General features: G+C 34.5%; 1 protein-coding gene and 1 pseudogene across 1 annotated transcript; both read right to left on the bottom strand.

Annotated features, from left to right (window-relative positions):
- Positions 1–246: 246 nt before the first annotated feature.
- Positions 247–2,136, bottom strand: LOC109072117 (popeye domain-containing protein 3-like). Its single transcript, XM_019088393.2, has 3 exons — positions 1,368–2,136; positions 1,163–1,271; positions 247–1,081 (listed from the first exon to the last, which is right to left on the bottom strand). Exons 1-3 carry the CDS (start codon positions 1,859–1,861, stop codon positions 824–826), a joined length of 861 nt encoding a protein of 286 aa, XP_018943938.2. The 5' UTR covers positions 1,862–2,136; the 3' UTR covers positions 247–823.
- A 9,137-nt stretch (positions 2,137–11,273) lies between these two features.
- On the bottom strand, positions 11,274–20,652 carry LOC109072132 (annotated as a pseudogene).
- Positions 20,653–24,336: the final 3,684 nt, after the last annotated feature.

The following is a 24,336-nucleotide window of genomic DNA, read 5'->3' as shown; positions in this document are numbered from 1 at the left end:
ATGCATTGTGCAGCTCCTAAAGGACTGGACGGGTAGCCTACTGTATATTGTGCACTGGTTCTACTAGTAATTATAAATAATCATCACACTCACATCTTAGCCAAAATGTGAACTACACGTGGTTGAAATATGCTGTTTACCTGCTCAAAACACAAATAAGCATAGGACAAAAATATATGCTAAAATGCTAAACATATAATCTCGACAAAAGAGGAGAGAAAAATAAACTTAGCCTGTCAAAAAAAAAAAAGGTTTTATTCTGTTTATTGTCCCCTTTAATTCTGAAATGATTGCTACGCCCATTCATAGCCGATTTTACGACGCTATAATAATTTTTTATTTTTATTTTATTTTCAAAATAATGTGTGAACATGTAACGTGTATAAAGCAAACAAACTAGGCTATACACATAGGCAATATGGGCAACAGTTAAATAACAATTTCAGATTGACAGTGTTCATGTAGGTGAGTCTTCATGTGAAAGCTTGTTTCAGTAGCTAAATAGTTAATCTCTCATTCATTCAAACAATGTTTCCACAAATAGATGCCTTGATATTGTGTAACGATAGTTTGGTAGGCTATCATACTCAATAGGCTACCACTTAATCTTCTGAACAATTGTTGAAAAATGGCTTGACTGAACAAAACAATTATTTCAGGTCACTACAATTAAATAAAACAAAGGGGAAAAAAATATTTGTGGAAAATAAAAGAATAAAACAATGCATGGCAAAACCCACTATCAATTAGCATCAGTCAACTACACAAAATCTGGAGCGTGCGTTTCTCATGAGTCTCTTTCTGTCGGTTTGGTTTCACTCTGTCACAGCGCTGCCCGGGATTCACTTGTGTCTTCTATTTCTGGCTCTGGTCCGTGACAGAAGCTTGGTAACCGGAGATCATAGCGGAACCCGCGGGTGTCGAAAGCCTTGTCGTTGAGAGAGAAGAGTTTCTCCGCGATGTCATTGCGCACCAGCAGCGCGAAGATCTTGGCGATGTAGCGGTGCTGCGCGAACAGCAGATAGAGTTTCTTTCGTCTCCACGCCACGTACCTGCACCGGTTATCTGCACGTAACGTAACCTGGAAAAATACAAGAAGTTGTCCCATTACAAAGTTTACAGTACGAAAAAAAACCGCACAATTTATTCACAAATTATTCACCTGAAAAACCCCTTCTTCTGAAGGTCTGAGGGAGTCCCACTCTGGAGAGTCCAGGAACTGAAATGGATAGATGTGGTGCAAAAACTCCCCGTTCAGAGTCACTCTTATCCTATTTAAGACAAAGCGAGTGCATTGTTTGCATTGAAGCACACATACTAAGACGTAATACGTAGATTATTTCTAGTTATGAAGTCCATTTACTCACCTGCCTGAGATAAGAACGGACAGTTTGTCGATGGAGGTTTTACCCTCCACGGCGAAGCAGTGGTCTTTATCTATAGTGTAGATATCACCCTCACAACACTCCACGATTTTCCCAAAATGAGTTAAGGATACTCCCAGCTTTTTGAACATATAATCGTAGAGATCCTGGAACTCCTTATCAAAAGTGACGCTGCGCAATCGGTACGAGCCATGAACAACTTGTGCCAAACAGAAGGCGAAAAGCGCAAAAGTCCATGAAAACGAGTCAGTCGTGCAGGGATCGGACCATGCCCAGATCGAATAACAGAAAAACCCGAGCGTTAAAAAGCTGAACATGTAGAGTAATCCATAAAAGCCGCTGCCTCCCATAAAACCTAAAACCAGCAGTATATGTGCGAGATGAAACACTGATCCTTCAGGATTTTCCTTCCATTCCGAGCACACTGGGTATTCCAGAGTCTGTGCTGTCAAGTTATTCTCTGTCAAATGATCCATAATGGAAAATAAATAATTGGCCAGATACGACGCGAGTCGTATGTATCAACAAACGCTGCGTTAATAAACGCACTGTATATTTCTCTGAAGGGATGATCACGGTCCTGGCACAGACAGATCTTTATTGCGCACACAGAAACCTAATCCTTCAGCCTCCCCAGAGGAAAACTATTACTCAAAGGCTGCTGCTTTAGAGACGTAATGGAGTTGTAATTTGTGTTTAGTTCAAGTATGTGACTTTGTCTGGGACGTTTCTCCTAAAATCCTGTCTTGAGATTTCAGTTGTGACTTCTCTGGGAACTTTACATCTAATTTTAATATGATGCCTTGAATTAAAAGGGCTAAAATATAACCATAAAATATATAAAATATAACTTTTTGCCAGAGTCTCTGTTTGTTTGTTTGTTTGTTTGTTTGTCAAGCCCTGTCAGTGCAAAGAGTGTCAGTATGGATGTGACTGAGAACATGGAGTATGCATTTATAATCATTTATCATTTAATTGTTTTATTATTCCATTCATTCCTCTGATCCTCGTTTGGAACATGTAAAATGTTATCAATGTCCAACCTTTTGCCCCATGGCTAAAAATTACTCATCTTATAATTGAGTAGAAGTATTCAAGGATTCTTCAGTTTGGAATGGAATGGAATTTACATCAGAAAATAGGCTACTTATTCTCAAAATAGGCCACTTGAGAATATTAATGAAGTTAATACCCGCAAAACGAGTGGTGGCATTTTTTACAACATATTTGTTATGTTAATAAAGGTTGCGTGTCCAATACAATTTCCAAGACTTTGCTTCAGGTATAAAGGAGAAAGTCAAGGACAGACCGTCTTCATGTGTGAAAACAACACACTAATGAGACGTGAGATACTGTGCATGACACTGGGACAGTTCTTTTCTCAAGACACAAATCAGGGTGTTTCAGCAGCGCCAGTTTTGTTCTGGTTGAAAATAACTCACCGTTAACACACCAACCCCACCCCCAGCCTGCCAGCTGAAGGTGCCTTTTATACACACTCTGGGGTATGAAAACAAACTTCACCCAAGAGAGAAATTGAGGACAAACCTTCTCTACGGTCTCAGGAATCATAAAACTGCAAGTGTTGGTGTCCTAATAAACATATCTTCAGTTTATCCATAATCCATGTGATTTTGTATAAACATAGAGAACATGGCAGAGCAGGTTGTTAAGAGAGCTGACATGCGTTAGAGGGTCAGCCATGAACAACTCTGCCTTTATACTGGCTATCAGACACCCAGCATGTCTATATATAGATCCAAACCCCAGACCCCAGTATGTCTATCAGTGGATGTGTGTGTGTGTGTGTCTGCAAAAGAAAGAGACAGAGAAACAGGGAACTGGAGCATATTAATTGGGGTGTGAGATCTGTGCAATGTATGCATAACTTCCATGATAATGAAAAAACTAACAGCATCATTGTATTAGATTGTGTGTCAGACCAGGTGTGTGCATGTTCACTGACAGATGAAGCACCTTCTCGGTCATTAATCTAAAAGAACAGCGCTGAGATTTGAGACCAAGGACACCTTAGCTGAGAGGTGTTACAGAAAAATAGAACACCGCCATGAAAGGTGAGCTATCCTCATTGCTGGTGGCAGGTTTCTTAAATCGCATCTTATTATGTCTTAAAATATCTCTGGCAGTGCAGGTGGGGAGTCTTTTGGCTGACTACTAATACTATAACTAAGAAATACCAGAAATTATAAAAATAAAAAAAAAGATTTAATCATTCTAGAATAATGTTTTTTATATATATATATATATATATATATATATATATATATATATATATATGTATATATATATTAGCTTGAAGGTCAAGACAAGGGAAGATGTCCCCTTATTTTTCAGTAGTAACATATTTAAATAAATATAGAATATGCAGCGTGATGATTATCAGCCAATGTCATTAAGGGAAATAAACAGAAACATTTTGCCATAGCACAAAATGTTTGTATTTCCAGTGTCATTAAAGCAAAATACAAAAATCCACTTTCCCATTTAAAATTGTGTTTTGATAATTTAGATTAATTTATTCAGATTAATTAAATAACAAATGACAGACAAAGTAGAATTCCAATAAAAGAGATTCATCAGAAAGGTACATTTATTCTATGACTTATATACATTGTATGTGTGTGTGTATATTATATATATATATATATATATATATATATATATATATATATATATATATTACTTAATTGCAAGTATTTGATATAATAAAGATATGACACAATATATTGCAACACTATGAATTCAAATGGAATGATTTCACTCAATTAGCCTATAGGTTTTAATGTGTACACAAATTATTCATTAACAAATAGTAACCGAATACAATGTCATAGATCAAAACGTTTGAATGACTAAATCACACTAATGTTGATATTCATATAAAATGAAAAAAATAAGAAGAGCATAGCCATTCATCAAATGTGTTAGTTTTTGTGCCAAGAGAAAAAATAAGGTGGGGGTAAGAAGTCATCTTGCTCTATTGAAATTTTGAGCATTGTACAATTTTGCACAACCTGTACAGTACATAATATTGGAATATTTGTTGTTCCCCTAGATATTAGGTCTAACCAAACAAAACTGGAAAACCTTGGCAGCAATTTACTGGCCATTTTGTTGAATTAATTTAAGACTGGTCTCTGACTGGATGTTTTTTTATGCTGTTTACATCGATACACACTGATTTAAAATACATCACAACACCATCAGTTTGAGGGCGATGAAGTGCTGTGGGATACCAGAAATTCTAAGCTATTGGTGCAACTTGGTCATCATGAGACAAGATATGATGTTTTGGCCAATAGGAATTTCCTTTGAGAAACCCCTTGAGATGCCCATTACTAAAAAGAAGGCAAAGTATAATAATTGTATTGAAACTCTGTTCTTAAATTTTACTAATTTATTCCTTAATTTGATCATGATTTTGTGATCATGATTTTTATTAAAGAACTAGAGAACTTTTATTTCTAGATGAATAACAGGCTCTTTAAACAGCTGTGTTAAGTTTTGCTTGCTTTCTTTTATTTCACTTTGGAACAGGCATTTTCTCCCAGTGGGACAAACTGGAATGAAGTGTTTACAACACAAATTTAAAAATGTTCACATGAAATCAAGACAGTCTACATCTTTATTTATTGATGACAATACCTGAGATTCTTTAAACTCCAAACTAAAATTTTGTCCACTAATACAACCAGTAGGCTTAAAAGGGTTTATGGAATTTTATAAAAGACTACCTAAACGGCAAGCTCATATAACATGACATATGATGCCATTTGTCTTTTATGCATGTGTTGTTTTGTCCATACTGATTTTAAAGGAGTAGTTCAATCAAAAATGATAATTTGCTGAAAATGTACTCAAAATGAGTTTGCTACTTCATCTGAAAGAAATTTGGAGGAATATAGCATTACATCATCCTCTGCAGTGAATGGGTACTGTCAGAATAAGAGTCCAAACAGCTGATAAAAACATCACAATAATCCACTCCATCAGTTAAAATCTTAAATGAAAATGTTTGTAAGAAACAAATCCATCATTAAACTGTTGCTTCTGGCCAAAATACAAGTTTATGATTCATAATAATACTTTCTCGAAGTCCATCCCCTGTTGTCCTCTCAAATCAAAATGCACCAACATTTTTTGTTTAGAACTGTTTTAGACTTTTTTCACTTGTAAACCATGCTTGATCTGTGCATATTTATCTAATAAATCTGGCATTTGGGAACTGCAACGAGTGTTGGCTCTTTGATTAATTGCTTTGTTCCTCTTTTGTAAATCACTTTGGAATAAAAGCATCTGCAAAATTCACTATTGTAAATGTACATATTTTTCTCTTGATTCAGACAATTTTTTTTTTTAAATATTATGGATATTTGTTTCTTACAAGCACAAAGCTTTTAATTTCACAAGATATTAATTGATGCGCTGGAGTCGTGTGGATTATTGTGATGTTTTTATCAGCTGTTTAGACTCTCATTCTGACGGCACCCATTCACTGCAGAGGATCCATCGGCGAGCAAGTAATGTAATGATACATTTTTATAAATCTGTTATGATGAACAAACAAACTACATATTGGATTACCTGAGCTGAGTAAATCTTCAACACATTTTCATTTTGGGGTGAACTATTCCTTTAATAAACAATTAAAAGTGTAGCATAGCATAGCATAAAAAAATCTGTTGATATGACCAACAGTTTGTCATCAGTGCCTCTACCACACCACCTGGATTCGCAAAATAAGACAATGCACACACACAAATTACAGGACCACCAACTCCCATTTCCTTTGTTCTCGTGTTTCTGCAAAGATTCAGCTCTGGAGCAGGAAATGAAAAAGATAGAAGGGAAAAAGTAGCCTCAGATGAAAATGAATCTAACAAACAACATTCCTCCTTTCACACCACGTAAAAAATAGCAGCCAAGGGGGAGAGGTGATTTTACCTTTCCCCTTAGGACTCTCTTTGTTCTCCTAAAGAACACACAGATGTTATTTTATTAATTTACTGTGCAAAATGGAACACAGAAAAGAAAGGGAAAACTGAATAGTACCAGACACCTATATTTTACTGATATTCTACCTCACAAACACATTCAAATGCACAATAGTATTAATGCATAACTGGATTTTATAAGGTGTTCTGTGTGGTTGAGTGTGGGGTGTTATGTTAAAGATTAATATTTACAGCTCTCACCCTCTGGCCTAAGCAAAACCAAAACCCTTTCCTAAAATCTGATGGCTGATAATGTATAAATGTTGTTCCAGGACCATAATTTCTTGTCAAAATGATGGTCACTACCTTAGTAAACATGGGTGTGGCCAATGTTGTCATTTAAATATGCAATTGAAAATAATTTTACATTAAGTTAAATGAATGTTTGCAATTCTGATATGGTTTGCACTAAGAAATAATGCAAAACCTCCAACTCCTACACAGTCCCTGTGGCAGCACTAAGGGGGAGGGTTAGTCATGCTAATCAGAGGAGGACAGTGGGGGTGTTATGCCCGCTGATTGTGGCAATAAGTGACGCACAAGAATGACAAAGGACCACTCAAAAATAACTCCAAACAGCACTTCAATCTCAGGATTAACATAATGAAATTATAATTCTAATTTGTGATCCTGACCCTTCATAAAGGTTATGTCCTGAGCAACATAACACAACATTGAATATTCTGTCATTACAAAAACAAGCATTAACTTCATATCATGGTGACCTTTGATGACCAAGGCGGGCTGGCGATCCGTGATGTTTACAGTGTGCCACCTTGTGGGTGAAACATAAACTGTGAACATTAACATGGTACTTTGCAGTCCTATTTAAATCAGCAGATTGTATTCATAGGCCCAATAAAATACAATACAATAAAAAAATTTATTTCTATAGCACATTTAAAACAATTGCCATTGACCAAAGTGCTTTCCAGCAACATTACATACAGTCACACAAACAAGATGTAAAACCTGGTCCCTCTAGTCAATTCTAAAAGCTCTACCAAAAAGGTACGATTTCAATCTAGACTTTAAAACATCCACAGATGGAAAAGATTTAATGTGAACTGGGAGAGGGTTCCATAATCGAAGAGCAGCCACTGCGGAAGCCCTATCACCCTTTGATTGTAATCTCGGTTTGGGAACATGAAGAATCATCTAATTAGAAGATCTCAAGTTTCTTGAATTTTGATAAGGAATCAATAGGTCAACAATATATTTTGGAGCAATGCCATGCAACACTTCAAAAACCATCAGCAAAACCTTAAATTCAATTCTAAATTCTACAGGCAACCAGTGTAAAGAAACCAAAACTGGAGTAATTCTCTCTCTCTTCTTTGTGCGAGTCAAAAGTCTGGCAGCAGCATTTTGTATTAATTGAAGACGAGATAATTGACCCTGTGAAATACCTATATATACAGAATATATACCGAATTACAGTAATCGATGCGTGATGAAACAAAGGCATGAATAATAGTCTCCCGATCCTTAAAAGAGAAAAATGTTTTCAGTTTAGAAATAATTCTGAGTTGATAAGTTGCAACTGCAGGTCTTGATTAGAAATAATTCTGAGTTGGCAGCCTTCACAACACTAGTAACGTGTTTATCTAAAACTAAGGCTGAATCCATTATAACACCCACATTCTTAACATGATCTGAAACACTTATCTTTAGTGGCCAACCTACTTATAATTTCCATGGAAGCAGAAGGTCCAAAAACAACACACTCAGTCTTATTGGTATTAAGATGAAGAAAATTGCTTGCCAACCAGGCACATAACCCAACCTAAAAATTAACAAATCAACCAAAGAACTGAGAACCATTTGGATCTATTGGGATATATAACTGAGTATCATCTGCATATAAATTATACTTTATATTATATTTATGAAAAATGTAGCCCAAAGGGCCCATATATAATGAAAATAAAATAGGCCCAAGTATAGACCCCTGTGGTACACCACTATGTAATTTAGCTGATGTAGAACACAGATCTCCAAGACAAACCGAGAAAGATCTTTTAAATATGAAGGGCAGATTCTGTACTATGAAGAGACTTAAAACTGACTGGAACATATCTATAACAGCATTCATATCTAAATATGACGCAAGCTGAGCAATGGGCAATTTGTGAGCAATTATAAAATTTTTTGTTTTCAGCAATGATTTCTGTGATTTGTAAAGAAGATGGCATTAGAACTTCAAAATGCCAGTGTGATGGTTTCAGCAAGTAACCGGTTATTTCTGAGTTACATGTGATTTGGCTGAGGGTAGTGGTTGCACACCTGAAGGTAATCATGGCACTCTATAAAAGACTGGGACAGAGACGCAGGGTGGTGTGTGTGAGCGCGGGCAGGGCTTGTGCGGCGCTTGAGCTGTCTTTGTTTGCTCCGTACCTTGGGTTACTCATGAGGCTACCGGAGGACTGATGAGATGTGAGCAATATGGGAGATCACCACCGTTGATCCATCTCCTATGGAGATGGTTGTGGTTCTTGAAAGATCCGTAAACTGTATTTGGGTGGATTACTGTCTTTCATACTTGTTACACACTTACATGTATCTGCTGACACACTGACTACCATTTATATTGACATTCTATGTTGTTCTGTTTTATACTGTGACACGTGTCCCGAGCTCTCATCAGCGTCGCCCTGGAAACCGAGCAGTCACACCTGCACCTGCCCATCAAGCACCAGCTTTATAAGCCTGGGAGATGAGCATAGAAGTGAGAGATGTCTCCAAAGACTCGGCTAACTCTGCCCTCTGTTAGTTTCCACAGACAGCAGTGTGTGACCGCCAGCCCCGCCATGAAGGGAAATAACGGACCCACACAGCACAGCGCACGGAAGGAGAGGAGAGAGAGAGAGAGAGAGAGAAGCCAGGCTCCGAGCACCAAACCCCCTCAAATTGGTCATTTCCCCAGTCACTTTATCAATAAAAATCCACCCTTCGGGGAACTTACCTGCATCCTCGTGTCGTGTGCTTCTTCACCCCATCACAATACGGACAAATAAATTCACTTAATAATTAGCTGTGGTGTGTGGTGACTCCCTTATTTTGTTGCGATCCAGAAAGAGATCGTAACACCAGGAACTTCTTAAGCACTGTCAAGATGAATAAACAACCAACTACAAAATACACCCTCTTAAGAGTATACCGTTCTGTAAGATTCTGAAGTGTCTTGAGCTCACCAAGACTACATTTATTTGATCAAAAAATACAATAAAAATGGTAGAGTTCTGCAATATTATTTCATTGTATAATAGCATTTTATTTGAATATATTTTAAAATGTAATTTATTCCTGTGATGCAAAGCTGAGTTTTCAGCATCATTACTCCAGTCTTCAGTGTCATATGATCCTTCAAAAATCATTCTAATATGATGATTTAGTGCTGAAGAAACATTTCAATTTATTATAAATGTTGAAATTGATTATTAAAAATGTTTTGCTGTTTAGTATTTTTGTGGAAAATTGTTAATTTTATAGATTTTTTATTGATTCTTTGAGATATTAGAAAATTTAAAAGAACAATTTATTTGTTACAATTATTATGTTCCATTTAGACATGTGCCAGTATTCGGTAATGCGATATATCACGGTAATGATTATGCACGGTATTGCTATCATGGGCACTTCTAAATACCGTGAATAATTATTTATTACAAATTATATATAAAGCAGCTGCTACTTTCTAAAACGTATTTAAATAGATTTAAATAGCCAATCAGATTTGTGGATTTGCTATGGTGTTCATCACAGCGCCAAATACTTAAATATTTAGACTTAACAGGCTATTCATTTTCAAATTTTTTTTTTTTTTTTACATTTTAATCTGGACTACAACATGCCCTAGATGTTGTTTGAAAGTCTTTTGATTCCTTATTGTTCGTTAACACTTTACATTAGGACTTCATAAGTTAACATTAGTTAATTCATTAGTTAACATAAACTGCCAATGAAAAATTCTTCTGAACATTCATTCATCTCAGGTATTCATTGTTAAAATTGAAAGTTGCAACTGTGTTATTTAATGAGCTAACATGAACTAAGAGTTGTATTTTTTTTTTTAACAAAGATTAATAACTTCTGTAGCAAATGTAGCTATTGCTTATTGTGAATGTTAATGGTTAACTAATGAGGTCTTATTGTAAAGTGACACCTATGGGTCTTTATAGTTCTTTTGCACTTTAATCTGTGTAAAACGTTTAACTTGATATATTTTCCTGTATTGCTTTATTGTATTTAAATGTTTAGTTATTTTTGTTATAAGAAAAAAGTTATTTAACCTGTTATACTGTAATATGACCACTTTTAGAAACTAAATTTCAATATCGTGATAATACCATATACCGTGATAAAAGCATTAGCAATTAATCGCAACATGAAAATTTGATACCGGCATATCCCTAGTTCCATTATAAATGTCATTATTTTTGATCAGTTTAACACATCCAGCTGAATAAAATGATAAATTTATTTAAAAAATAAATATTGACCCCAGACTTTTGAATGGTAGTGTATAGTAATAATTTTGTTTCTATTTTTAATGTCACTTTTAAGGCATACAAAAAACAGAAACATTCACAACAAATTAGATTTGATCATCTGAAATAAAAACCTATATAGATAGAAGATAAGTACTGAAGAACAATTTATTAAAACTTAATTCATGTTTATTATGTCCTACTAAGAAATACATTTACTTCTGAGAATCAAAGCACTGCATCAAAACAAGCACAACATTAAAATGTTAAAATGAGATATATATAAATATATATATATATATATATATATATATATATATATATATATTTAAGAATATACTAAATATTATTATTTTGCATAATTTCAGTAAAAAAAAAAACAAAAAAACAAAACAAAAAAAAAACAGAGAATCAAGACCTGCAGCAACAAAATACAAATTTTAAAAGGAATTACATTCATGCAAGTGGTTGCAAACGTAAACCTTATCATGTTTAATGCTGTACTGTATATGATCAAGATATTTCATGGACAAACATTTTTTTCTCTTACTAGCACTGTTTATGTAACACAAATGTGCAGATACTGTGAAAATACAATCTGTATTTCTGCAGGAATGGCTCTTAATAGTAGAATCTGATCCATATTAATAAAGAAAATATGTCTCTGTGAGCCATGCATGTTTGAGCTGAGATTTGAAGTGATGTGAAGTTTGATAATTGTCTTAGATAAGAATGGGGTGTATGGTTCAAAATGTTTAAGAGACACTAGGTTCACATCACAATATTACAAGCCATTCCTACACAAAATTAATTTATTTCTTTTTTTTTTCCACAAATATGCGTTTACACATGCACACACAATAAACACACACACACACACACACATACACACACATCACCCAGTCAACACTGAAGTAGGATCCTGTACTTCTGTAAGATTCTGCTCTCATCTCATCTGATTGCTTGCCAAATAATTATAGCAAAGGTGGCCGCCACTAGCGACAAGACAAGAGCCAGAATACACATCCTCTTGCGAGATTTTCTTTAAAAGGAAAAAAAAAATGTAAAAATTATATACAGTCTACTAGGCAGCACTACTGATGTTAGTGAATGCATCTGTTACATAAACTACCAGTCAAAAGATGGAAATCACTTTTTTTAAACAAAAATCTTATGCTCACCAAGGCTGCATTTATTTGCTCAAAAACAGTACACACGATCCTTCATAAATTATTATAATATGCTGATTTGCTCCTAAAAATATTTCTTCTTATTATCACTTATACACACTATTACTGCATAATATTTTTTTTGTGAAAAACACAAATAATTTTCTTTCATATGATTCTTTGATAAATAGAAAGTTCAAAAGAATATAATGTATTTGTAAACAGAAATATTTTGCATATTGATGCCTTATAAATGTCATTACTTTTGATCCATTTAATGCATACAGCTGAATAAAATTATACATTTCTTAAAAAAAATCTTGCTGACCCTAAACTTTTGAATGGTAGTGTATAGGAAACAATTATTATTAATAATGTTGAAAATACTTGTACTATGTAATATTTGTGTTATATTTAATAAAATAATGCAGCCTTGCTGAGCATAATAAACATCTTTAAAAAAAAAAAAAAATGGAAAAAAAGTTATTTATTCCAAATCTTTGACCGGTAATGTATGTATAAAGGAAGGAAAGTCATATAAAAGTCCATCATGGCCTGATACCTGATGATAAGCTGCCTGATGGAGTTGTTCAGCTCCTCTCTCCACGTGCACCTCTGCACTCTCCACATTGGCTTCAATGCTATCTGTGAATGATGACATGAAGAAAGCAGACCTTAAAATCGGTGAACAACTGAATCTGTGCAGGGAAAGAGTTCTGGATGGAGATAACTAGACTAACCTACCTATCATGTCACCCTGGTCATGGATCATAACTGCAAGGTCCTTGAAGATCTGATTCACGTCCATAATGTCTGACTGAATCAAGAATCAAGAATCAAGAATCAAGAACAGAAAGCAGTTGGGACATTGTATTTGAATTCATGTCTGACGATTACCATGTAATTAGCATTTTCAAAAAATTATGACAGTGTACAAAAAGATGATGTTTTATGACATGCTATAGCTTGAATGCTTATGAGAAATGCTCAATTTTGTATGCTGATGTCATACAGGAAGTGCTCACCTCCAGCTGACGGATATTGGTCTCTCTCTCTTTAATAAGCTCAAGGTCCTCTTCGGTAAAAGGCTCTTCTTCTGTCTGCATCTTCCACTCTTCATTCTTTTCAAATGAAAAAAAAAGCTATGAACATTTTCTGCTTTCATATCTCTCACCAGACCCACTCTGTTCATATCTGATTCATATCATATCAGTAAATCATCTTGGAATATGTATCGCATGTTTGTGATGTGACTATCGATATTTGTTCCTTGGGTTTGAATTAGGGTCAAATGAATTAAGAACACAGCTTGATAAAGGATTAATTTTTAAATTTCCGACATTAAGCCATTAAAAATGAAAATTCTGTCATCATTTACTCATCCTCATGAGTGAAGAGCGAGAACAAAACTCAGATGTGCTTGTGTGACACGTTTTATCGAGTGTCAAGCAAAAACAACTGAGCTTCTGTTGAGCATATTTGATGTGTTCTATATATGTTTGTTGTGCAATGTAAATAACAGCATTAAAAAAAAAGTCTATTTAGTGATGGGCAATCCGTTTCTTTTCTGCAAATAAGTTTAAGAAAATGGTGGGTTACTTTTACAATGTCTTTATTAACTTTCAATGGCTGATAAAAAATCATGAGAATATATAAAAAATATCTTCATTGGTGTTTGAAAGATGAAAGAAAGATTTTGGGTTTGAAACGATCCTGAGGTGAGTAAATAATGACTGAATTTTCATTTTTGGGAGGTCTCAATGAAAATGATGAACCTACTTTTCAAATGTCACAAGCTGTTCATCTTGACTGAGCTCATCAACCTGCAAAACGAAAGGCTTTTTATTAAGGAAATGAGAAAAAAAAATTAGCATTAGCTTATAAGCTAATATAGTTACCTGGAGTCTTGAGCCAGCTCGAGCCCGCGCCACTGATTCACGCTCCCTCTCTGCGGCTCGCCGCTGGACCACTTGGAAGTTGTTGAGGGCAGCTGAGAAGTCATTCATCAGACGGTCTTTCTGAATCCTCTGCTGTCGCTGTGTGAAGAGAAGCATTAGCATGACCGCATCTGGCCAATATGAGGTCAGATGCACATTGGTTTGAGGCAGTGTGAACTCACCTGTTCTGACAGGGACTGTGGCTGTGGTAAAGAGCCCAGGTCTTTCAGATGTCTGTTGGTCTCTTTTGCTAACTGGTTTGTGTAGTGCTGCATTTGCTGGCTGTTTGCAACAAACAGAGATGTTACTATTCCTAACAGTCTCTTACCAAAATGAGCAGATGCTGAAACAGTAGGGCTGGTAATACATTCATCCACTTTGTGAGACATAATTAGTATACAGAGGTTTTTAACAGTCGCTGGAAACAAAGTATTGTTTACAAAGTTTCTGCAAGAGTTAGTGGCATCAATTGCTACAGATATTCAGCTGTTTAATGCACTTAGTAAACTAATCACACTCTATATTCTAATCCTAATGCTAACACTACAGTATGTACATACTGTTAATTAATATTACTCAACACTTATTGTATAATTACACTGTATATGAAACCTCAAAATAAATTGTAACCAATCTTTTATTACTTTTGGATAAGCTGAAATTCTAATAACTAACTCCTGCAAACATTTTCCACTAATATAAACTGTTTTCAGCCATTCATACAGACAGACTGAGTTAGGGTACAACTCAACAGGACTGAAAGTGCACGAGGTAAAAGGCGAATTAGATTAGATTTTTAGATTCTTAACCACTAGATGGCACAAAAACTCACTGCAGCACTTTCCTGAATTTTTCTGTGAATATTTGGATGATCCTTCAGGAGATCACAAAGTTGATCTAATATTTCTGTTAATGTTTCATGTTAAAATTAGCAAATATATTTCGAGACGAAAGTTTTGTTAATAATGTTCAGTTTTGATTATGTTTTCAGTAACTGGAGAATATGTATATTTGGGGTAAAATGCTCCTGTGTTGTTGAAGCATTATAATGTGGTAATAAATAGCTGGCAGACTTTTCCATTTGTTGGGCAGATGCAAACAGTTAATGGAACCATCATATTTAAGAATATATTCATATTTTTACATAAGAAAATTACATATTGTTACTATTGAAATGCAATTTTAAATGACTGAAATTTCAAAGCAGTGTACAGTAAGAAGCTTTCGGAATCTTATTATGATTATTAGAATTATTATTTTAAATTAATGTATTTTAATGACAGTGTATTTATTAATAAAAGTGAATAAAATTATTTTATCAAAATAAAACAACAGAAAATAGTACAAACACTGCTGAAGTGATTGCTTTGAACAAGTATTAACTTAGATATTACGCAAAACGTATTACTTTAGCTAAAGTATTATTATCAGTACTGCAGGCCTCTTGCTTCATGCTGATGAGTGTGGTATGTGTACAGTGCTGCTTGAAAGTTTGTGAACCCTTTAGAATTTTCTATATTTCTGCATAATTACGACCCAAAAGATCAGCAGATTTTCACCTGAAAGTAGACAAAGAGAACCCGATCAAATAAATGAGACAAAAATATATACTTTTTCATTTATTTATTGAGAAAAATGATCCAATGTTAGAAATCTGTGAGTGGCAAAAAGTATGTGAATCTTTGCTTTCAGTATCTGCTGTGACCCCCTTTTGCAGCAATAACTGCAGCTAAACATTTCATGTAACTGCTGATAAGTCCTACACAAGTCCTCGGTACAGAACCGCTTCAGCTCTGTGATGTTGGTGGGTTTCCTCCTATGAACTGCTTGTTTCAGGTCTTCAACAACATTTCTATTGGATTAAGATCCGGACTTTGTCTTTGCAATTCCAAAACATTAACTTTGCTCTTCTTTAACATTCTTTATTAGAACAACTATGCTTGGGGTCGTTGTCTTGCTGCAGGACCCACTTTCTAATTGAGATTCAGTTCTCGGACAGATGTTCATTATTCATTGTTCCATCAATGATTGCAAGCCGTCCTGGCCCAGATTCAGCAAAACAGGCCCAAACTATGATACTACCACCAACATGCTTGTTCAGTGTTCTCCTGATGATGGACTCATGAACAATAACATCAGCCAATGTGAGAAAGGCCTTTAGTTGCTTAGAAGTTACCCTGGGGTCTTTTGGAACCTCGCAGACTATTAAACGTTTTGCTTTTAGAGTGATCTTTGTTGGTTGACCTCTCCTGGGGAGGGTAACAATAGTCTTGAATTTCCTCCATTTGTACACAATTTCTCTGACTGTGGATTTGTGGAGTCCAAACCCTTTAGAGATGTCTTAGTAAACTTTTCTAACCTGATGAGCACCAGCAACTCCTTTTCTGAAGTCATGAATCTCCTTTGTTGGTGCCATGATGCGCTTCCACAAACATGTTCAGACTCCCACAAGATCCCTGTTCTTGAAATAAAACAGGGCATGCATTGACACCCATTGAATTTTAAACACTTCTGAACAGACAGACTCTAATTTTGCCTTCAAATTAACTACAAATCCTAGAGTTTCACATATTTTTGCCACTCACTGATATGTAATATTGGATCATTTTCCAGAAAAAAAAGTTTATATTTTTGTCTTATTTGTTTGATTGGGTTCTCTTTCAGGACTTGTGTGAAAATATGCTGATCTTTTGGGTCATATTTATGCAGAAATATAGAAAATTCTAAAGGGTTCACAAACTTTCAAGCAGCATTGTACATGTTTTCTTCAATCAAACATTATGAGAGTAGCAAAAAAAACTAATTTTCCTTAAAGCTGCAGTGTGTAAGTTTGCCCTCTTTGTCGTCATCTCTTATTTAAACCTTCAATCGCAACATATCTTCAAAATTAACTAATTTATTTAGGATTATCATCGGCTAGGCTCCTCAGGGCTGATGAATCTAATGTTTTGAGGTGTACATGTGGGCTGACAGTAGCACCAGTGTGGACATTCACTGTACTTCAGAATTATGTCCAAAATAAGAAGTTTCAACGGAAAATTTAATCTAAACAAATTAAGTAACATGTCTCCCAGTTTTGTTCTGACCAACTGAGAAAAAATGTTTTACAGTAAATCACGCTGCCAATGGTGATTAAATCTAACAATTGCAAATAAGCTGAGATCACGTCAAATCATCCAAATTATTATTATTGTTATACTTATAGAGTTTCAAAAATGAAAATTAGCCCATTCACCCTCAAGGAGTCCTAGGTTAATATGATTTTCTTCTTCAGATGAATCCAGTTGGAGTTATTTTAAAAACTGTCTTTGATCTTCCAAGCTGTTTAATGGTGCTCAGCAGGTGTTGCAGTGCATCAGTCCAAAAGAAGTGAATTAAAAAGCACCCATCCATAATAAAATACTTTTGGCCTTCATAAAAATAATAGTTTTTACTTAAACAAATGGAAGGAGGCACATTGTAACTCTAAACCAGTGTTGGGGAAAGTTACTTTTAAAAGTAATGGCTTACAATATTGCGTTACTCCCTGAAAAAAGTAACTAAATACGTTACTTAGTTACTTTTTATGGAAAGTAATGTGTTACATTACTTTTGCGTTACTTTCACGTTACTTTTTTAAATATGAGCAGGGCTTGATTGTTTTTAATATAAGAAGTTCTATTTATAGCAAATGTAAAAGCCCTTTTCACACCAAAACTGTATAATGAATAAACCTCAGGCTGAAGGAAAAGTAAATTCACGTCTGTACAGTAGAACACAGGAGAAGAAGGTTCAACACTCTTCAGCAATAAAAAAAAAACAATGAAGCACAATTGTTAGTTTATCTAAAGTCATTTTTGATTATTAGTATGGTTGAACTGGATCATTAAAGGTCAGCAGCAAAGACACTGTTAATAAAATGGGAATAGATACATTTGTGTTATTTAATATATTTAGTTATTGCAGGTTTGCGTCATATTCTGAGTTTGCATTTCACTGTTTTGATTAATTTTGATGAATACTAAATCTGTTTTGTCTTTTGTTTTTTTGTGAGTGGGATGAATTAATGCACATTCACATTTAGTCTAGAACTACAGTAACATCATGTTCACACAGCGCACACAACGTCTCCATACTTCAGGAGGCTTGTCAGTCAAAAAATGGGAATACAAAGTAACTGGCGTTACTTTTTTGAAAAAGTAACTCAGATATTTTCTTGTAAATTAAAAAGTAATGCGTTACTTTACTAGTTACTTGAAAAAAGTAATCTGATTACGTAACTCGCGTTACTTGTAATGCATTACCCCCAACACTGCTCTAAACTCAATTGTGCATTTCAGATACTGTCACATCCTACAACCACGTCATCTGCAGAGAGAGACTGCCACTCAATCACACCAAAATACACATAATGATGGACTGACAGGCAGACGATTGTGAAAATACAGCATTTCACTGGAACTTGGTCTTACTTCTTTAAATATTTACTTATGTTCAGTGTCAATTGTCATTTATTGTATTCTGCTAATAACGGTTGTTAGATCACTGTCATTTTTGCTACAGTTTCACATTTCATTAAATAAAATAAAAGATGAAAAATGCTGTTGTTGTTTTTATGAAAACCTTAATAGACGCTATAAGATATTATAAGACCAGGCAGATAGAGGAATAAAAAACAATAGTAATAAACAATGTATTCAAATATTATTAAAGGGATAGTTCACCCAAAAATTAAAATTTGTGCATTACCGCCACATCTAGGATGCCCTGGGGGTAAGCAGATAAACATCAAATTTTCATTTTTGGGTGAACTATCCATTTAATAAAACTAATATTAATGATATAAATATTAGGGATGCACAATAAATATCGGCATGATATTTAATGTGCATCTCTTCAGTAAAGCCGGTTCCGTAATCAGCGGTAAATCTCTACACGTGCATGCTTTCACGTGGAGCAGCATTTACTACACAGAGCCACTGTTCACTGACAAGCTGACAATATGATTGTGGTTTTGCGCAGCTTGTCAGTGAACAATGGCTCTGTGTAGTAAATGCTGCTCCACGTGAAAGCATGCACGTGTAGAGATTTACAGCTGATTACAGAACCGGCTTTACTGACGAGATGAGCATTAATATCGTGCTGATATTTATTGTGCATCCCTAATAAATATACTAATATACTAATATTAATGAAAATAAACTATCATTAAAATGGTTATTTATTACACCATTAAGGTCCTATATAGCACTTCCAAAGCATGGTTCTTTATGGAACCCTATAAAAGGGTTCTATTTAACACCAAAAAGGGTTCTGCTATTGTTACCAGCTGAAGAACCCTTTTCTGGTACTGTTTAGAACCATTTTAAGAGTGTAAGGACTCTATGGAGATGGAGTTTTGAAAACTAGCTGGTTATGTGCATCCTCCAAAACTGATTTTGGATATTTTTTAACCAAAAAAAAAAAAGTTATGGACTGCAGCTTTAAGGTGTACCTTAACATGACTTGATTTTTGATCAGTCATTCTACATGTTGGTCAGATAGTCACTTCCGGTCTAACGACATTTTTAAATGCAGCCAAGTTTAGTCATCTTTGACCAGGCTCTTTGTTTGCTCTAAATTTTGCATCAATACAAATTACCATAAAAAAATCCCAACAAAAGTGTGCCCCCTGCTTTTCTTCACTGTGTGACTGTTTACTATTGTTCTCTTTTTAGAGATGCTTTACAGCAGAATTGGATTTTGTTTACATTATTGAAACATTATTTTCCTGTTCAACACTGTAAAAGCTGCTTTGACACAATCTGTATTTTATAAAGTGAAAGTTATAAATAAAGGTGACTTGACTTGACTGCAGCATGACTACAGGAGAATGAAAAGAAGGACCCGAGCAGCCTATAACTGGACTCACAGTCTGTCCTGAAGCTCTGGTGTGTCTGGCCTGGTGACGAGCTGGAACAGCATGCTCTTGATTTGGCCAGCTGTGCACAGAAAACATGAATTTAGGCATTATAACATTAAATTATAAGACTCCAAAAATGTACAATCTATATATATAATCAATTTTAAAGTGTGTTTATTAAGAATACAACAATTAAGAACTTTCATGACCAATACAATTTTCTCTTCAGGTGTGAGGTTCAATGTAAACATGTCTACTCACTGTTTTGTGTGATTTTCTGGATGTTGGAGCTGCATGTTTGAGTGAGGTTGGTGAAGTCTCTCGGCTGGGAGTGACTGCTGTCTATCATTCTGTAAGACATGATGACTGAGAACAACACGTCAGATATCATTCATTATATCATATTTACGATGGAAGTGTTTTGACAATCGTTTTCACAAATAATAATTATATTAATAATACATATACATTACAGGTTGATATCAAAAGATAAAACGCGTAAATCATTAAGGTTGGGCAAATCTGAAAATGCACTGCGTACGCAGCGCAATAAGACATTTCATATCGGTTCTATCTGAGCAGGCCCTACGCCTGATAAAATATTTACTATAATTAATTTAATGTTGTCATTTGAAATGGTCCAACAATGCTCGCAGTAATGTCAACATAGCAACTCATTCAGAATAATGAATCGCATACCTGGGATGCTCAGATGCGGTATGCGCTGCTCCACTCTCACAGAAATAGAAGAAACAGAATGGCAAATACATATTAACATTTTACATTATATGGGCGGAGCTTATTGTGCCGTTTCGAGGGGTCTAAAAATATCAATTATTCACTTTTCTTTGTTTATTTGGTTTAATGTCTATTTAAGTTCTAAGTGTCGAAATTAATGTGTAAATTATTGTCTAGAACCTTGCTAAAAAAAATACAAAATGCGTCTCTGTCTTGTGATACTTGTTACTTTTCTCAGCGCTTTTCAGGGGGGTCCAGTCACAGTTATTCGCGATTTCTGCATAGGCCCGTGTAGACTTTTATGATTGTATAGAGTTTTAGTGTCAGAATTTAGTTTATATGTCAGATACCCGTCACTGAAAAAAAAAAGAAAAAAAATTGTAAAACATAAGTTTGCAAATGTATCAAATAATATAAAAACGCCTCTAAATGTCAATATGGTTCTAAAAAGGATTCTGCTTTTTTGAGCCACCACGCGCCCTCTGGAAGAAGAACATGGTTTTGCCCGCTATTAAACATCAATATTTTCCACCTTATGTCTCCTTTCAATGATGACTGGATTTACATTAGACACAGTTCATGTGCGTCACACTCATTTCTTCTCTTTAATGAACGTCATGAATATTTCTTTATTTATATTTTATCACGTAAGGTTCCGGGCCTTAATTGGTCTTCGGCACTAATAAAATAACTTAATTAAAATAAATAATACTTATAATAAACAGTATATTAAGTAAGGCCTATTATTTAAGTTGTTGTTTATCCTAACACTGAGCGAATGGCGTGGTTTCTTTCGGAGGAAATAAGCTCTTTGGCAAAGTCAGGGTCCTGTCTCATGACTTTCATAGAATAATAGATCTCACACACAAGCCTCTCATCACATGACTTCAGTTACTCTGAGGCCTCTTACTATAGCAGAGTGCTTAGAGCCAAAGGTTTATTTATCAAACTAAGGGTCACAAAGATTAGACTATAAAAAAGAGAGAGAGAGAGAAAGATAATTTAAAAGCATTCTGTGTGTGATGCTAAAAAGACAGGTTAACAGCAATAGGATATGAGTATAATATGTTGTATTGTTATGTATTATTATTTTTATTTATTTTTTGGTTGATTGAATTATGCATTCCCTTGCAGTTCTCAAGAAGAGGATTGCTCATATTTCCTGCTCTTATTGCTCTCATTTTCAATATTGTTTGAACTGGATTGCTGCCTTTGGAAAACTCTGACCATGAAAATTATCATTGTGATATCTATATGTGATATTTATTTAGCATCATATTCATGTACTATACCAGCTTCAACTAACCTGAGTTCATCAATCTGTGTTATTTAGTAATATATATATATATATATATATATATATATATATATATATATATATATATATATATATATATATATATATATATATATAGCTAAATTAAGGTCTTACTAGGCATTATAGAAACTTCCAAAACTTCCAAGCAGGTGTGTTGAGGCAAGTTGGAGCTAAACTCTGCAGAACACAGAGTTTGGAGACCCAAGTCCTCGTTTTTCTGGAGAAGGGTGTTCCTGCACAACCAGAGGCTGCAGTTTCAGGACCGCAGTTCTAGCACCCTGGTGGCTTAGTTTATAGTGATGTTTGTACATACATGTTGTTAAAGATATTGAATCTCAGGAACTTTTATTATTATTATTATTATTATTCATTTCAATTGTGATTTTTGATTTATAAATGCATCAGATGTTAATTACAAAGTGTATAATACCTGCTTTGAGTTAACAATTTTAAAATTAAATGAATTCACACTTGAAATATAAATGAAAATGTATTTCAGTCTTTAAACAACTGAAAAAGTGGAGTACCTTAAGTCTTAGTTTCTTGAAATATACTGTATATTAATTAGCCCCCTTAAGTTTAACTAATTAGCTTTGTCACGTATAATACAGATCAAGAATCAAATGAAATCAGCATTTGCAGTCACTAAGTTACAGTGCAAGTGCAATACTGAATGTACCCACTGGAGGGCGGTATGAACATAAGCTACTGTATGAAGACCAGCCAGCACCTTTATTAAAATAAAATATATACTGTAACATAATAATTGTTATAAACTAAAATAATATATATGTTCCCTGGAATTAATTTTCAGGGAGTATGTTATCTGACAATGCCTGCTTAAATGGGTTGGTTTGACTGTCTATTTTTCAGTGACCCTAAAGTTGAGATGGTCCTCACTGCAGAACATGACATCAAGGAGTATTACAACATCCAAGCTAATCAGAATTAATATACAAATAAGGGTTTGATTATTTGTGCATGTGTATGTTCAGCATAAGTCTCAATAACTGATTGAGTCATGTATTTCTTGTACCAGATTTTGTCCTTTGTAGATTTGTAGTTATAGAGTAGCACTGGAGTCATCAACTATGAATTTTAGTATTATTTAGTAATTGCGCATAAATACTGTATGTTATAGTTGCCATAGTGTATTATTTAAAAGACTTGAGTTTGTGTGCCATGTGGTGCCATCATAACTGTTCCTTACTAAAATGATGTGCTATTCTTTATATGTAACAATGTCATCTTACATACAATACTGTTCAAACGTTTGAACTAAATAATGCATTTACTTGCTCAAGCTATCAACTCAACTCTTTTCTATTTTAATATATTTTACAATCTAATTTTTATCCTGGTTTGGTAAAGCTGAATTTTCAGCATCATTACTCCAGTCGTCAGTGTCAGAAATTATTTCAATATTTTGATTTGCTGTGTAAGAAACATATCTTATTATTATCACTGTTGAACACCTTTTTGTTGCTTAATATTAATGTGAAACGTTTTCTTTGATGAAAAACAGCATTTATTTGAAATTTATTTTTGTAACACTGTAAAAGTCTTGTCACTTTTGATAAATTTAATGCATCCTTGCTGAATAAAAGTATTCATTTTTATTTTTTATTTTTAAATTGTAGTGACACCAAAGTTTGAATAATAGTTTTTTAAAAGTATTATTTTATCTTGAGATGGTTAGTAACACCTAATTGTCAGGTGATATGTTTAAAAACCTAAAGAAATTTACTGTAAAATTAGCTTTTTTAAAAGGGAGAATTTCATAGAATGAAAATTACAACTGAGGTGGTTATGTATTATTCGAGGGTGAGGTTCCTTTTTCAGAGTACAGTGTAAGAAACATTTGAAGGTTTATTTTACATGACATACAATATATTACTCTCAATGTTGTTATATAGTAGGATTATTGGTTCAGTTAAACAGTCTGGCGAGCGCTTGTCTCTGTTTGTTTCTCTCCTGAGCCACTGGAGTCAAAGGTCATAGTGCATTCCCACTTTTTCTCATTTTGTCGTTCATAGATAAAACATCTCTCCTCAGTTAGCATCTCTCTCTCTCTCTCTCTCTCTCTCTCGCTCACTGGCCATTTCTTTCCTTATCATTCTAAGTCGTTCATCACCTCTCTTTCTCTTTCAAAGTTCCTTCCTCTGTCATCAATACGACCTTAGCATCTCCCTTTTGACCTCTTTAAAGACTTCCCCCTTCCCTCACCCTGTCCTTTCTCAGGGGCTATCAGAATATCGGACACTTAGTCGCCAAAGCCATTCATCATAGAGCAACTCTTCGCCAATCAAATCTTTTTCTAATATTACCTAAACATGCCTCTGGCATACCAGTCACAGCACAGCTCATCACATAAAAGTTACACGTTCACATACATGCGAGTCA

The sequence above is a fragment of the Cyprinus carpio genome, unplaced genomic scaffold (genome assembly GCF_018340385.1).
Source record: "Cyprinus carpio isolate SPL01 unplaced genomic scaffold, ASM1834038v1 S000006746, whole genome shotgun sequence".
In the NCBI taxonomy this organism is placed as follows: domain Eukaryota; kingdom Metazoa; phylum Chordata; class Actinopteri; order Cypriniformes; family Cyprinidae; genus Cyprinus; species Cyprinus carpio.
The sequence above is the reverse complement of the archived record's forward strand: the minus strand, read 5'-3'. Positions and strand labels throughout refer to the sequence as shown.